The sequence below is a fragment of the Pezoporus flaviventris genome, unplaced genomic scaffold, assembly GCF_033815535.1.
Source record: "Pezoporus flaviventris isolate CSIRO_AGI_PZ_B2104156 unplaced genomic scaffold, CSIRO_AGI_Pfla_v1 ptg000078l, whole genome shotgun sequence".
Lineage (NCBI taxonomy): Eukaryota > Metazoa > Chordata > Aves > Psittaciformes > Psittacidae > Pezoporus > Pezoporus flaviventris.
The window spans coordinates 17540463-17557145 of NW_026892626.1; the positions used below are offsets into that span (position 1 = coordinate 17540463).

At 46.8% G+C, this 16683-nt stretch overlaps 1 protein-coding gene across 1 annotated transcript; it reads left to right on the plus strand.

The window, feature by feature from the left end:
• Positions 1 to 5733: 5733 nt before the first annotated feature.
• On the plus strand, positions 5734 to 16161 carry C1QTNF8 (C1q and TNF related 8). The gene is made up of 3 exons (XM_061473414.1): positions 5734 to 6290; positions 13579 to 13819; positions 14555 to 16161. Exons 2-3 carry the CDS (start codon positions 13594 to 13596, stop codon positions 15100 to 15102), a joined length of 774 nt encoding a protein of 257 aa, XP_061329398.1. The 5' UTR covers positions 5734 to 6290; positions 13579 to 13593; the 3' UTR covers positions 15103 to 16161.
• Positions 16162 to 16683: the final 522 nt, after the last annotated feature.

The following is a 16683-nucleotide window of genomic DNA, read 5'->3' on the forward strand; positions in this document are numbered from 1 at the left end:
TCCATCACTTTCTCTCCTTTGTCCACAGCCCATCTGACTCTCAATGAGTTTTAACGTTTGTAGGATTATTCTGAGGACATGCATCTTTCTGCAGAAAATAGCAATTATTATGTGCTATGGGGCTCTACCCATCATTACTTCCTTATAAGCAGGCATGGTAAAGCTATTTCAGTCAGCCTAGCAAATTAAATGAGCCCAGTTGCTGGAATGCGGAACAGCAGGGTGATGAATGGCATACCAGCTGAACCCTACCAAGGGTCCAAAGCAAACTTCCAAGTCATTTACAACAAGGTCGAGCACCATCTATTTGCTTGGCAACATCTAATTACAAGTGATCGAAAAACTGGAAAGGAAATGAAAGTGAAAAATCTCAAAACTCACTTTTGTCTTGGAAACAAAACAACAAGAAGTGTTTTCCTTCTCAGCTCCTTTTGGTTTCTGTTAAATACCGTCGGCGTGATAAACCTGTGTGAACATCGAGCACCAGCGCTGTGCCAAGGACTTCTTCCTGGGCTTAGCTGCTTTGATTTCAATCTGTCACCGGCTTGGCTTTCTAAAGAACACATCTCCCACTGCACATTTAATTTGCTCATCCCACAACTACATATGAAATGTGGATAACGGGGTGATCAGTTCAGAAGGTGCAGAAGCTCTCCCAGCATGGGAGCACTAGATCCTGTGCTGAGAATCATCTGATATTGGCCATGCTGTCACCTAATCACTAGCAACAGCGAAAACATTCTGTCAGTTAAGAAGTGATGTGCAGCCACTCGTGTATGCCTGTATCAGAGTCCCAAACAGCTGAGGAATGGGATTTGAGCTTCACGGGCATGAAATGCCATTAGGTGAATCTGTGTACCTGGTTTAACTTACCTCTTCCCATTTTATGGGAAGCAGGGTACCAGCTAGCGAGATGCTCTGGTCTTACTGTGAGATACTGGAGAGCCTAAAGGCAGGAACAGTGCCTGTCGCCTAAATTTACTCTAAGTAATGGAGGGGATTTGCACAAAAAAGGCAAGCCAGTTTTTATGCTGCATGGTATGAAACCTCCATGATGTGCACCACAGAACTGAGCAACCACTCTTCTCACCATCAGACAGAAGCTATGAGAATGGCTACAAACCTCTCCCCCAAAGGGCTCAGACAGCATTCCCAACACACGCTTAAAGCCCTGCCAGATTAGCTAGTGCTCATCACCCTAAACCCAGGGTCTAAAGTGAATTCATGCTCTAAGTCCTGCCTAAGAGGCTATTCAGCAAAACAAAGCTGCTTTTTCCGCAAAGGCAAGGTGGATACAAAGGAGAGATGGAGGTGCTATTGATGACCACTGTGAACTCCCATTTCCAGTTAACAAAGGCTTAACTCAAAACCTTTCAGGAGCTCCGAATTTAGATTTCAGAACAGGGCCTTAAATACCTAAAGCTTGACAGCTTGTAGGTGAAGTTTAATGGTGAATCAGTGTTGCAGCTCAGGGCAGGTAGAGCCAGCTTTAAGAGCACCAGCAGGTTCACAGTGAAGCTGATCATGCACTGTGAGTTATCCCAGGCATCAGGAGAGACCATTCCCAATCCACCACTGCAGATGTGCTCTCCCATCTTTCCATGCCAGCCTGAATGAGTCTCACTTCCTCTTTTCAGTTAAAAGGTTTTGACCGGTGTTTTGCCAAGGTCTGTGTACCTGCATCAGAGACACTTGTGATGTGCGACAGAAATTAGAACTACGAGATCTGCTCCCCACCAGCGCTGGCAGATTGGCATTGGCCACAATTACCCTCCATTAACTCTTCATTAGAGATCATCAGTGATTCTGTCACTTTGACAGGCTCACTGTGAAACTGATTAACCTATATTTATCCGGGTTGTCTCTTTTCCCCTCTGCTAATGCTGCTGAGCAGCCCTGGAAGGCTCCAGCAGCCTGGAGAAAGACACCCACTTCTCATTACCTATTATATGCAACATTCCTTCTCATCCAGAAAGCTTTCAGCCCCCTCAGAACCAGGCTTTAGCCAGAAACGTTTTCTCCCTCTGATGTGAAATCACAGCTTTCGTGCTATTTAGTTAATTATTCTTAACTAGTCCCCAATTACCATTCACATGTTGCTTTTCAGATTCCAATTAGCTCATGATTATTTTTGGCTTTGTGCAATTGGCCACTTGAAAGCACCACGTACTCACACACCAACATATATATACGTGCTTCATTGCATTAAACTCTATCACCCGCTGGGGTTTACTATATTAGAGGCTTTGAAAGCTCTTCTGGGCTGCCTGGCTGATACAGCGGTGCGCAGGGAGCTGCTCCTCACTTTTTCCACTTGGATTTGGAGCTGCATCAATCACATCCCTGCGCATCATCAGGGCTGTCCACAAACCGCCACAGGGCTCTGGCTGCATCGTGTGCGTGCCGGGGTGGGCTGCCGTGATCCAAAGTGACATCCCAGCGGAAAGCCAGGAGCGCAGTTTGGTATTTCCATAGGAATCATGGCGTGAGGCTCTGCCACGTGGTGCAGACGTTGTCATGGCACGGAGCCCCAGCCTTGAGTGGGAGGAGACAGGAACACACATCACCCTCCCCGAGTTCAGCGTGGTGGAAAAATCCATACAAAACATGCTTTTTCAGTTAAAGAGCTGGTTACAACTCAAATAACTTCAGCCATCACAGAGTGCATTTGAAAGTTAAAAGATATGCCTCCACTTCAAAGAAGAAGAAAGGATGAACATGCCTGTGGACGCTGAGATGGTCCCAACACCTTTTTACACAAGCAGAGCTGTGACTGGGGCTTGACCATGCAGAGAAATGTGCTGGCGATGTGTTTCCAGCATCCTGGCACACCGCAGCTGACCCACAGCCCTGGTTCAGCAGAGGGTCACTAATACAGGCTACCTGGAGCAGGAGCTCAGGTAGGTGTGTGTCTCTGGGGGGCCTTTCCAAGCCATAACTGCTCCTCCTCAAGTACATGCTCCCAAATAGGCAAAGCTCCTCTTCCTGCAGCATGAAGCCAGCACTCTCCTAAAAACCAAGGCACTGCATCAACTAATGGATTAGAAAAGAAGCATTCACTTCCCTAGCACAGCAAGGCTGCAGAGAAAACAGGTGGCCGTTCATGTCCCTTCAGTTTACCATTGGTGTGCCTGTTTTCCAGCTGAATGTTGTATCACAGAGCCAAATGCTGTTTAATATCTTCCTGCATTTCTAGCAGAGAGCAGGCAGACGGGCTCAGTGTGGATCATTTCGAGAAAGGAGGCTGCTGTTTTAAGAGGCAGAAAACCTGTTTCATCTGCAGACACAGGCCCTGACGCCAGGCTCTGGCTAACACAACATCTTCCCTCTGTCCTAAGTTTCACAGTAAAAATAACACTCTCTCATATAGCCTTTTTTGGGGGCAGGTTTTGACCAGCTAAGATCATTTGTGGAGCCCCAAACATTCTTTTTTTTGAGTTCCATCTATAAACTATTTTTACACCCATGCGAACACGCTCTCTGTGGTGGCCTCACACCCTCCTGTGAAACCAGAGCTCTTGCCTGGTTGTACTCCCATTATACATTTTTTTTTTGCCTTGGAGAGCTTCAAGTCTAAAAATAGGTGATGAAGAATAGAAGAGACATTCCAGCCCCAGGAGGATGGAGGGGAGCCTTCCCAAAACCCCACAGCATCCGCAGCACAGCCAGGATCCAACCTCCGATCTCCAGGGCTCCTTCCCTCTGCTTTAAGAGCTTTGGCATTTGCTTTTGTTTGCATTGGTTCTCGTTGCAAGGACGTACTTGATGCAAAGCAGCTCCTGTGTCTCAGCAGAGCTAACAGATCATGGAAACACAGACCGGTTTGGATTGGAAAGGACCTTAAAGCTCATCCAGTTCCAATTCCCTTGCCACGAGCAGGGACTCCTTCCACTAGAGCAGGTTATTTTAATTGCTTTCTAAAAGGAAGGAAGGAAGGAAGCTCTCCAAATGCTGCTGCTCTGCTCTGGGAGGCAGACAGACCCCAATCCTGAAGAGGCATCGGTGTCACCTATGTGGTGCCTCTACCAGCCATTAATGCCATTTGCTTCTGGACTCACTGGTTCGTGGGACCAAGTAAGAGAACGTAACACTGGATTTGGAGGCACCAGTGCAGGACACATGGAAGAGCCTCTCCCTTCCATGAAAGGTGCGAAGCAGTGCCAAGAGGAAAGCATACCTGGATTCCTGGAATACATGCTAGGATACCTGGGAAACATGCTAGATGAGAAAAGATTACACAAATTTGGTGTTTCATCCAGAGCAGAGATGACAGGAAAGGCTTTCGGTTGGCATTTGTGAGGCAAAGTAATTTCTTTTCTTAGAGTCTGTTTGAGGTCCCTCCAAAAAGAGGGTGAGTAAGGTTTTACTTTTCCTGGCAGCTTTGGGAAGGCTGCAGCTGCATTTCCCCCCCCCCCCCTGCTGCATGGGGCTTCATGTGCCCTTTTCCAGGCAGCATCTGCCTTGATGCAGTCTGCTCCTGCCCATCCACACAGGGCTGGGGACCACTGCTATGGCCAGAAGGGATGGGGACGGGGATAGGGATGGGGACGGGGATGGGGACAGGGATAGGGGGTGCTCTGGGAAGCCTGCTCTGGAGGAGCCCAGTGCCAGAGGATGACTCATGAAGAGTTGGATGCTGCTCAGGTTCATGCCAGGACAGCAGCAAACCTCCATGCTTTGCCTTGCTAGTCCTTGTTAACAGAGCCTCCCAGCATCACATAAACCTTTCCTCACCCTTGCTCCTCAATAGGCCCTATTCCCTCTCACCTCCCTGGATGCAGCCTGTTGAATTAAAATACAACACCATTACGCTGCAGTCTGTTTAATCACCTGCTAGTTTTGTTTAACACCACCGACATAAAACCATTGCCAACGTAAGTCATCCACAAGCCATTTGAGCTCTCCCTTAACTAACCCAGCTCACCTACAGCTTTGAAAGTTGTTTTGATTCCGATTTTATATGCACAAAACCACTTTCCCACCATGACAGCCGTCTCCCTGCTCTGAGCTATGGAGGACAGATGACTCCTGGGCAGTGGGTAAAGCAGAGTGAAGCAATCAGGAGCTGGGACAGAGCTAGGGAAGAGCTTGGCTGAGATATGCCCTGCCTGGCTGGGTCAGGGAGGGTTTGAAGGTGCTCTCACATCCCATCACTCCCTAAGTAAGGCAGAGACTGCTTCTAAAAGCCTGACCCAGCCAGCACCACTGTGTCCCCATGGACTGGTGGGGTGTGGAAGTGCTAGGGCCAGGGCAGGGCAGCACACAAGGACTGCAGGGGAGGAGTATTTAAAGCACTAAGCTGTGACCTGCAACAGGGAAGGGCACTGCAAGAGGACAAATCACACCTTTCCCCTCCTGATGTTCTTAGGAGAATCAAAGCAGTGCTTTTCGCTTTCAATCTTAGCGCGGGGATGATGCTGGAGCTCATGCTGCATGGAGTACCCATCCCTTCTAAATTCCTCTTTTACAGTCAATGGGAGGCTTTGCAAAACAGAAAAAAGGAATAAAAACCCCCGTAAAACCAACAACAGCAGGAAAAAACCCAAACCTGGTTTTAGATAAAGCCACCAATGTGGGAGCAAGTGTACAGTGTCAGCTAAGGAAGCGTGGCCACTGAAATCATCCCTCACTGGTGCAGTGCTACTGTGCCCCGAGCCAGGGACTTGCACCATCCTCACTTCCACTTTCCCCCTGCACCACTGCAGGGGCAGTTTCCATCACTGTGCCCCTTCAAGAGGCTTTTGCCACCTTTACACCTCATGCACAAAAGCCAGAGATTTTAGTGTGGAGTTGATATTTTTGTTTCTCTTTTCTCCTGCCTGGAAAGCTGCTGAAATCACCCAAAGCAGGATTATTTCCATGTGATCCCAGCGCTTTCCCTCTTGGCTGGAACACTGGATGTGGTTTTGGGGCTGTGCTTTTCTCGATACACATTTCTTTATTCACAGATTCCTTTTGGTCTTCGTTTCCATCCTTGTGAGAGGCACGGTGCAACGTGACGGACTGGCTGGGAGTCCTGAGGAAGCTATAGCAGGACAAAAGCACAGGAGCCCAGCACGAGTTGATGCAAGCAAAGGAGCAAGAGAAAACAAACCCTGCTTTGACAAACAACCCAGCTGCTGGACTTCAGTAAGGAGCAGGACTGACTTTCAGTGTTTCATTTGGACTCCAGCTAGGAAGCTGCAGCAGCTACTGGGAAGTCAAGAACCTGAATGAACAGCAGCTTTCATATTATGCATCCTGCTAAGCAACAGCAAGGAAAGTAAGAGACGGGGGTTCTGAGTCAGAAGGTAGGTTAAATGGGTCTGAATGAGTTGGAGGGAGAAAATACTATGGCTATAGGGGATAAAGTGTTCCCACCTGCAGAAGCAGGTTGCTTGGGTGAGTCACAGAAAGAGGTGCTCTGCTTTGTCTTGCTTTTTGTGCTTCCCTGCAGCAGGCAAGGTGCAAGGCCAGGTTATTGCTGAGCTGGCTTTGATTTGTTCCTACTGACATCCCTTGTTCCATTAACCACCCGTAGCATCGTTCTGGAGTGCTTTCTCCTAGTCCAATTTTGCTTGTAGCTGTGGCTGAGCAGTGGGATGGGGATGGTGCCTGTTCTGCTGCAGGAGCCCAGGGCAGGAAAGTGCCAGTTCCTGACATCTTCCACAGACAGGGAGACTTTGAGGGCATTCTCTTTCTCCAGCCTCATCATTGCCCTTTGCAATGTGCTTCTTGAGGGGTTTGCAGCGATGCCGGGATGGGATGATCCTGATGCTGCCAGCACCCACGTCCTGGTGCTCCCATCCAGCCAGCTGGGACAGGACCCGCTGCAGGAGCATCTCTGCTGCCTTATTTCAGCACACAGAAATCCAAGTTCCCGGAGTGACTGAGTCAACAGCAGCAAGCTGCAGAGGAAAGCTGCTTTTCCTCTGGGAAGGGTGAGGAGGGCTGGGAGCCGTCCACTTCGTCAGAGTGAGCTGCTCTATCAGAGAAGCTGCCCTGGGAATGACTTACTGTAACTCCCTTTATGCCTCAGCAGCGCTGGGCTGAATCACAGCCTGGGCTTGCCACAGAGATGGGATTGCTTTCAAGGAGCCACCCAGCCCAGAGCAGGGCCGTTTCCAGGACATTGCAGGCATGTTCCTGGCATTGGAATTGCAGGCAGGGATAAGAAGGAGAGAGGAGAGTTGTTTGCTTTGGAACCAACAAGCACCCTTGCTCTAAGCGTGATAACCCCTGTCGCACACCAGGAAAGGCAGTGCCATGCAAAGATGCGGGTACCCAGTGCCTGTTTCCAAACAGGCACAGCCTCTCCTCCCACAGGGTCTGCAGGGGACTGCGTTAAATCCATACAACACCCAGGTCCATGCATGTGCTGGTAATAGGAAGAGATGTTTGCTTGGAATGCTTATCTTTTGCCATACCTGATCGGTGAAATCTCAGCTGGAGGCAGCACGTGGTAACCACATGAGCCACCGCTGCTCATGGGGACAGAGGAATTGAGGGCAATTCACCCACACTGGAAATAGGCACACGCTAAAAAAGCACCAGAAAACAAAAACCAAAGCATCTAATTAGAAATGGAGCTACAAACTCACTGACCAAGAGTGCACCCAAGCCGTTATAAATATGGATGCAGCAAAAACACCCTGGACCTCTCCATGGCTAGATCCTGGCTTTGCCTCCATTCCTGCCCTGCTCAGATCTGGCAAGGCTCAAACCAACCCAGGGCTGGCTCTGGCAGCCCTCTCCATCCCTCCTCTTCATCACTTCAGTGCCTTGTATAAACACCATGGACAAGAGGGCGTTAACATTGGTCATCTGCAAACCACTACAGACAGTGGAAACTTTCAAACCACATAGCTTTTTGACATCCAAATACACTTGTCTCCAAGCCCTGAAGTCACTTCATGGCTGCAGACAGGCTCCTGATGCTCAGCTCGAGTGAAGCATCCCTATGGAATAGTGTCAGAGAGGAGCTGCCCGCTGGGCAAAGGAACCCCTGAGCTGCCACAGCTTTACCTTGGAAAATGCACAGGCTCCTGCAGTGTTTTGGGCTTTCTACAATAAATTGCTCAAAGAAACTTTAGGTCCTCCTGGGGAAGAAATTAAGACAAATCCCAAGCAAGTCACTTCCAAGAGGAAGTTTGAGTCCAGACAAACCCAACCCTAACGATGCTTCATTTCCTGCTGCTGGTGATCAAGGAGCTCTGGAGCAGTCAGGAGGATGAGGCTGGAAAGAAGACAAAAGGTAAAAAGCCAGAACATTCTCCATGGCTGGAACAAAGCCGAGGTGGCTGACACATCCATGTGTTTTCCATCCCCGAGGTGCAAAAACAGTTTTAGTCTTAACTGCCCTCCTGGGTTTTCAGGCCCAGATTTATCACTGATTAGAAAGGGCAGCGGCTGGTGTTGCCTTGTGCACAGTGCATTTAAAGCAAGGGTAGTCATAGACTGCTTTGCTCAGTGCAGCCCTAGGAATAAGAAGAAGGAAAGCACTAGCAGAAATTTAAAGTGCAGCTCAGGGATCCAAGAGCAATTTCTGCTGCGCGAACTCCCAATATCGCAGCGCGAGAGCTCAGCACAGTTATGAATGGGGTTTATTTATTGAACATCCCTGCAAGGCGAGGACACAGTTCCACTGTAGCCAGTGAAAACACAGGCAGGATAGATCATGGTAGGTCTGTACCTTGGACGTGACCTATACATCCCACAGGGGCTGCTTGCAGTGGAACGGACCAGACAAGGTTTGGCCAAGGTGAAGGTTCAGGTTGTAAACTCCACATTGCTCACCACACAGAAACCTTTAGATCCAGCTTCGCCTTCTTGCTTTGCTTTATTTTCCCTTGTGTGCAGAGCAAGTTGCTGGTTTTGCAGATATTATGAGGATTTCTTATCACTTCTACTGCCAAGATAAATTACTTTATAGCAAAGTGTTAAAATCCTGCAGGTACACAGAATGATTAAAAAGCTTTGCATGAGCAAATGCACCTCATACATAAGCTGTCTACCTCGAGCTATAAGATTGAACTCAATCATGAGCCAAATAAAAATCAATCAAGGTGCTCTCTCCAGCTGTAATAGTGTCAAGAACATATATTGTAATAAGTTACACACAAGAAGAAAGAATCACATCATTTAACTCCTGAACTAGAACTAGTGGTTTCTGCCCTTCTCCAGCAAAGGGTTGTGGCATCTCTAAAGCCCTGCATGGGAGGAGTTTGGCTTTTTTAGCTGGCAGGCATCAGGAAGGTCAAATGTCACTGGAAAACCAACACTTTTGATGCAGGTTATTCATAACAGGGAAAAATGTGTAGATAAAAAGCTTGATGGATTACATTTAAGTTGGGGTTCTTCAAGGTCAGCGCAGAGCAAATATATGGTATTAAATCATCTGTTGTGTCTTGGATTGAGCGTGGTAGAAAACAGTGCCCCTGGCTTGGGTGCTGCATCCTCACCAGCACTTTGAGACAGCAACCAACATGGGGTTTGTATTACTCAAAGACAGAGATGCCCCTTTCAAAGGGGTCTGAAAAACAGGAGTGCTTGACTTTAATGCAAGAAGACTGCTATTTTCACTTGCCTTTCCTTCTTGTTTTGGGCCACACAAGTACGTGAACAAACAAGTCCTTTGGGTAATATTTTGAACAGGGGAAAAAAGGGACAGAAAGAGCAAACAGATGCTTTTAAGCTTTAGCTAAATGATGGTTTCAGTCAAAGAAGCCTTTCATTATGTTTAAACACCTCTCCAACAACAACATGTATTCCAATGTTATAATGAACACAACCACCAGCCAGCCTCATCACCTAGACACACTGAAATTAGCTGCCTTTTCATCAGGGTTATGCATCTCATTTCATCATTGATAAATCCTCATTTTGTTTGCCAAAATATTGCCCAAAAGACCAATTTGCCCATTTAGCACATGCAGGATTTCCTTAGCATCAGATTAAATCCACGCTTGGTTGCTGGGTACCATCGTGGTTCCACTTGCAGATATTATGGGAAGAGTAATGTATCTTGACACTACTGATTGCAACCAGTGAGTGTGTTCATTTTGCTTCACAAGCATTCTGCAAGCAGCATCAGAAGCATCAAAACACTTTACATGCTTCTACATATCACTCCAAGCTTTGGAAGCACTTCAAGCTCATCCATTGTCAATCAGCTGTTTGTAAATGAAACCAAGCTACAGCAGAGCCAAAGAAGCTGAACTGGAAAAGCTGGTTTGAGAGAGGAATGCTGGAGATCCTCTTCTTGTCCCTGAGTGAAACACTGACAGTCTGCAAAGTTCTCAAAGACAGGAGACCAGTTTTCCCCCCAGCCATTGGGATGTCTGCATGGCTGTCAGCAGCTCCAGGTTTTCCTATCCAATAGGAAAACCAAGATTCCTGAATTGAAGCAGGTTGTGATTTGCAGGTCCCTTCTATGGAAGACAATGATTTATACCTCCAGCTGCTTTCAGAATGCTCCTGTCCAGTTCTACAGAGGTGCCATGAAGGATGACCAAGAGGAATGTATTCAGTTTTGTATCCTTGAGGCATCCAGTGCAGTACTAATGCATCATTTCAGGCACCAGCATGCTGGATCATGGTGGGAAGAAGGATGGATGTCCCTCTGGTGTGGGGATCTGAACAATGTGCAGAAGCAGCATCCCAGCCTGTGCCTGGCAAGTCATGGCCATAGCACAGCAAAGCCCAGCTCTTTTGCTGGCTCCCAACAATAAACCTGTGCAGCTGAAGTCAACTTCATCATTGCTACGTTTGACAAGAGAAGATCACAATAATTATCTTCAAGGTCAAATGGCTAAAGCCATCCTCTTGCTTTACCTTACAGATCTTAAATTCTGAGCTTCATCCTTTCTGTATCTTTTGTCTTAAAGCGTCAGATTTGCCTTCACCACCACTAGTTATATTTGCTCCTCCTCTGAAATTTGGCTCAAATCATTCTTTTCTCCACACTGACAAGATCTTGTTTCCTTTCCTCTGGCACATTCAATTTCTCAGCTTTGAGGTTCTCCTTCACCTGATGCCCTGGTTTGTACTGGCTGTCTTCCAAACATAGTCCCATACCGCTGAATACATCATTCCTTTCTTGCAGTCCTTTTGGACTCCTTTCTCTCCACCTCTTATTTTACTGCTTCTCCTGTCCTTTGTCCATTCTGAGCAGACTACACATCTGAAACTCTTGCTTATTCACATATATCATTAAGGTGTTACCCAACTGCAGATACTGCGACCAAATCCACATTTCTGCCCCATCAGTGAACTAACTTCACTAACTTTTGAAGGAAAATGTGGTGTGGGTGTGAATGGATTGGGTTGTTGCATCACTTGCCTTCCCCCCTGCCCAAATGCATTTCCTATCCAATAACTTGAGTAATTGCTCTTCATGAACCATGCAAGTGGCCACAATTTCTTCAATGGGTACTTGCATTACTGTAGTGCGAAATGCGTGCAATCTGACACTGATTTTTCACCCTGACTTCCTCCCCCTTCCCATTAAGTCTCTTCTAAAGACAGAAAAGTCAAAGGGAGAATAATGGCCTATAAAAATGTAATTTCTTCATATTTATGAATCCTTTTCCCTTCTGCCCATGATGAATACCCCTCTTAATGAATGCTCTTTCTCCTTCATGAAGGTATTATGAGCAATTACATCCTCCGGTTTTAATGTTCTGATAATGTAATCAATTGCCCTGTACTTTATCCCCAGGTTATTGACTACCCACTCTCCTGAGGATTAAATAGCTTTTAGTCCCAAAGAGGATATATTGTCCCTGATTGCCTGGAGCTCGGAGTGAACTTTGGGTTTTCTTTAGACCATTCTGTACATGCACAAACTTAAATCACTGCAGAGAAGACCCCAGAAGCATCATGCACACCCCAAAAGCTGTTTGCAGTGGAAACTTTCTGTTCTGGTCACTGGTTATTTATGACCTGCTCTCCATTTAGACTTACGGTGTATTTCTGTTCCTGTTTGGTAGCGCAAAGTTGGCTTAAGAAGGGAATGAAAATTAAAAATGACTTAATGAAAATGAAATTCAGGCCCTAACCACTGATATAAAAGGAACATCGATTCCTCCTCAGACTTGCACCTAGAATGAGGTACCATTATGGATAAGAAAGATCATTTCAAGTTATGACAGATTTGATGAAAGAACTTTCACTGCTGTCAGGAGGGAAGTAGTTATGTTGCTGCTAATGAGTATTCATCAGGTTTCCAGGGAGCTGGATTACACCAGGTAATAAAATGTGTGAATAACAGGTCTTATAGGGCAGGTAAGAACTAGAAGAAAACATCTCCTAAGAATGCTGCTACACTCCAAGTACCTTGCCTACACTAACACCTGCTTTTCATATTTACTCAGTGGGTCCATTTTGTGCCCAGCAAAGCCTATGCAGAGCTCCAAGGCACAGGATGCCCTGCCACGCTCTGCAGATGGGACCCGTGTGTTCACCGAGCTATTTCTGAAGTCACATCTAGCTACTGCCATCCTCACCTATTCCAGGAATTAGAGTGGGTAGAAAAGGAGCTGTAAAAGCTGTTCCCAGCCTGAGGTCAGCAAGAGTCCACCTGACTAATCAGACTTCGGATGAGACCCAAAAAAGCACTGGTCCAAAATGGGTCTCCTATGAAACACCGCTGCAATCAGTAGAATGACACTAATTACACATGGTATGAGGGGGGCAGTTGCCAATCTCCTGCTCCAATCCCTCCCTAGGAAGGGGGCTGATGAGAGCTAGAGAAAACTTGCCTCCTTTGCACAGCCTGAAACATTTCCTTTCTGTTCATTTCACCCAGTATTCAGGGCCTTCAGAGCTCACCAGTAGCAGGTGAAATTATCTCAAAACCCAGTGTCTACGCAAAGCAAATCTGAGTTTCATCTGGTTGTTGCAGCTATTTGGGTTTCCATTCTGAACATTGGATAATAAAAAGGGAAAAAGTAAGCAAAATCTGATGGGAAGACCACACGAGTATGAACAAAGCCACAAACTGCTTGGTGAAGTCACCTTGGAAAGAGGTTATCAACAAGAAGCTGTGAGAGGCTAAAGAGAAGTGCTTTTGAATCCTTTTAGTTTCATTTCCCTCCAGATTTTCCCTCAAAGAACCCCCAAACCAAACCAAACCAACATGTTTAGGCTCAATATTGAAATAAAGATCCATTTTCTGCATGTGATTGAGTTTTTCAGGATGGTGATGTAGTAACCAACAGAACCTTTTACAAGGGCTGGCCCAAGAGCAGCTGGGCAGCGAGCATGCCTTGAGCAGAGCTCGCTATGACAGCTCCAAGCATCTCAGCCTTAGCTTCTGATATCAGCAGGTTGTGATTTGGTTTTCCCCTTTTGTTTACCTGGCGTCCCTTGTCGGGTATTTCAACTGCAGGTAATGAGAGGCAGGGATTACCTTCTCCATTGCTTGTAAACACTACACAGTGGGGCCCCCTTCCTACCTGGTGTCTCCTGGCGCCACTACAGGGTAAGCTAATAATTAATCAGAAGAATTGCACCCTGTGGTAGCATTAACAGATGGCCCATCAGAAGCTCTGATCTGAATCACTGTGTTAATAATGTCTATTCCTTTGCCTGGTCCAGCTGGCTCTGCTGAAGATGAGCCCTGTGCTTCTCCTGTTCTTGGTGTCCACTGTGAATGTCGGTGCTGCGCTGGAAAAGGGTCTTCCAAGAGGAGAACCACGGCGCCTGTCATGTGTGAGATGCTGTGGGCCTTCAGAGCAGCCCATCTCCATCATCTCCTCACGATACACAAGGATGAGCAGTGACCGCGCCTATTCGGTACCCAAAGTCCAGCCCACTATAGACATCACCATCCTCAAAGGTGGGTAGAGCTGACTACTGTGATAACATCCTGTATCTTACTTACTCACCCTCATTTTGTATGCTCTGCTCCTCCCTACACCAAAAAACTCATCCACTTTATTTACCCAGGCTGTAAATGTGTGCAAGCAGAAGAGTTGGCAAAAGGTTCTAATCCACAATAAAAAACCCAGAATCACTGAAGCTCAGCTCACTAAAACACATTTACAAAGGTCATCATGGAATTACTGAACAGTAGACTTAGAAACCAGGAAAGATGCTCACTCACTTTTTCCTCTGCATATTTTGTATCTCACCGAGGCAGACAAACAAACATCATCTATACAAAATGGGAGATGTGCCAGGAATCCTGTGAGTGGGAGCACACAGATCAGACAAAGCCAACCACCTTGACCAGGCCCAATTCCGAGCTCAAAAAAATCAATGACTTAATGCTATAAACCCTGTACTAAGCAGCTGGGGTCATGAACACTGGATTCATGTAACCCATCTGGTCAGGGCATGAAGTTCTGCTATTGAACACTGACACAGCTCAGTGGAGCTAAGCCTTCCCCTGGCGTTTTTATCCTTTCAAGAAACAGGAAAGTGCTGGTGTCTGACCAATGTTTCCAGATATCTGTGCTGGATAAACAGTGGTTTAGGAGTTGCTTTGCTGTTTGCCTCCAGCAGGATGTCTGTATTTGCAACTTGGACTTCACATGCTTGCGTTTGACTAGGTTTTCCTTCATGCTTGCAGGTGAGAAGGGAGAAATGGGAGAAAAAGGGTACCCTGGACCAGTTGGGAAGGAAGGAGAAAGAGGGCTACGTGGCTTTAATGGAAGGAAGGGACAGAAAGGCCAGCCTGGCCCACAAGGCCATTCCTGCAAGCAGCTCTATGCTGCATTCTCAGTGGGTCGGAGAAAACCCCTTCACAGCTCAGACTACTTCCAGCAAGTCGTTTTTGACACCGAGTTTGTGAACCTCTACAAGCACTTCAACATGTTCTCGGGGAAGTTCTTCTGCTACGTGGCAGGAATCTACTACTTCAGCCTCAATGTCCACACCTGGAACTTCAAGGAGACCTACCTGCACTTGATGAAGAATGAGAAAGAGGTGGCCATCCTCTATGCCCAGCCCAGCGACCGGAGCATCATGCAGAGCCAGAGCCTGATGCTGGACCTGCAGGAAGGAGATGAGGTCTGGGTGAGGATGTTCAAGCGGGAGAGAGAAAATGCCATCTATAGTGAGGAGTCTGATGTTTACATTATCTTCAATGGCTATTTAATCAAGCCAGCTGTAGAGTAGCCATTCATCAGCATTAGGCTCAAAGCTTTGGCAGATACATTAGTGTCTTCCCTCTTAGAAGCCCATATGTCTAGTTCCACTTGGAATGCCCACAGACCTCCTGGCCTGCTTTAGGGCTGTCAGTCCATGCCAGGGGCACGTGTATGGATGGAGGTGACTGTTTCAAGGTGATGCAAGTTACTCAAGTACTGACAGTGCCTTACGTACCCTGGGGAAGACACATGCAGAAGGCCCCGGTTCTGCAGCCCTATACAGGTCCCCAGTAACATCCCCAAAGAGTTTGCTAAATTAGTAGCAAAACTTCAACTTCTTTGCTCTGCTTTAGAGAAGACATTTTAATTATATCTAAGGATCCTCCTCAGACACCAGTTACTTGGGTGCTGGTTAAGGGATGTTGCTACTCATACAACAATGCTCAAGTATCTTTGCAGTGCGCAGCACTGCTGATAAGCACCTACACCAGGTCTGCTCCACTCAGGTAGGCAAGAACTCACCAGTGTCAAGAACGTTATCTTGCACAGTGCATTTACCCCAAGTTACATTTTTGTTCCTTTTCATGTAATATTCTGAGAGCATAATGCTAGGAGTGAAGAAGTAACAGCATAGCAATCTGGCAAAGCTTTTTCTAAGGGACATAGTTTGCTAGACTTCTGTACTGCTACCAATACACAAGAGCATACAAGATGCCTGGGAATGTGGGCATTTCCCATTTTAAGGGAAACTCTAGGCCCTGCCTTAAATCCAATTTCAGAGTGCTCATTGCCAAGCTGGAATTTGAGGCCATGCTCATGTCTGAAAATTCCCACCTTACAACAGCCTCATTTCTGGAAAATGGAACTGGAAAGAAAGAACGTGCTTTCCTGCAGCAGTGATATTTTAGGCCATTTAGTTGCTTTCCTCCTAAAAAATGACTGACATAACAGTCAAAAGGTCCATGCAGGAGCAAGAAACATCATGTCCCCCAGTTCCTCCTTTCCCAGCCTCTTGCTTGCATCCCAGGCCATTCGTATGAAGCATACATGACAAGTTCTTGCTAAGGCAAACTGCTTCACTGCTGTACCTCACCCACCCACAGCTGTTTGGAAAAGTAGCTGAAATAAAGATCTTGCTTTGAGTACCCTGGTTTTGTTTATCTTGTCTCCTAAGGCTTTGTCACAGTAGAGGGCTAAAAGCACTCGACTGAACATCCAGTCCCATATTGACAGACTCGCATGGCAACTGCAGTTACTTTAACACCAAAGGACTCAAGAAACTAGGCTGGCATCAACCCCTCTCCTTGCAGGGCAGTAAACAGCCATCACCAAGTATCAGGATACAAAGACAGAAGTTCATGCCCCCTTGCTGGGGGAACTTTTAAGTAGCTTGCCTGCAAAGTAAATGCATACTCAAAACGGGTCTATAAGCCTTAAAACATCACCTTTGCTCTGTCTTCCATCACAGCCAGCAATCCTGAGAAGTGGGAAGCTTGCATAGCTGTAAGAAGCATTCCCAAGAGCATCATATGCAGATCCTCCACTGACCTGTCATCATCTATTCCAGCTGCTTAGGTCAGGCCATTGCACGGCATTTCCTTCTCACTCT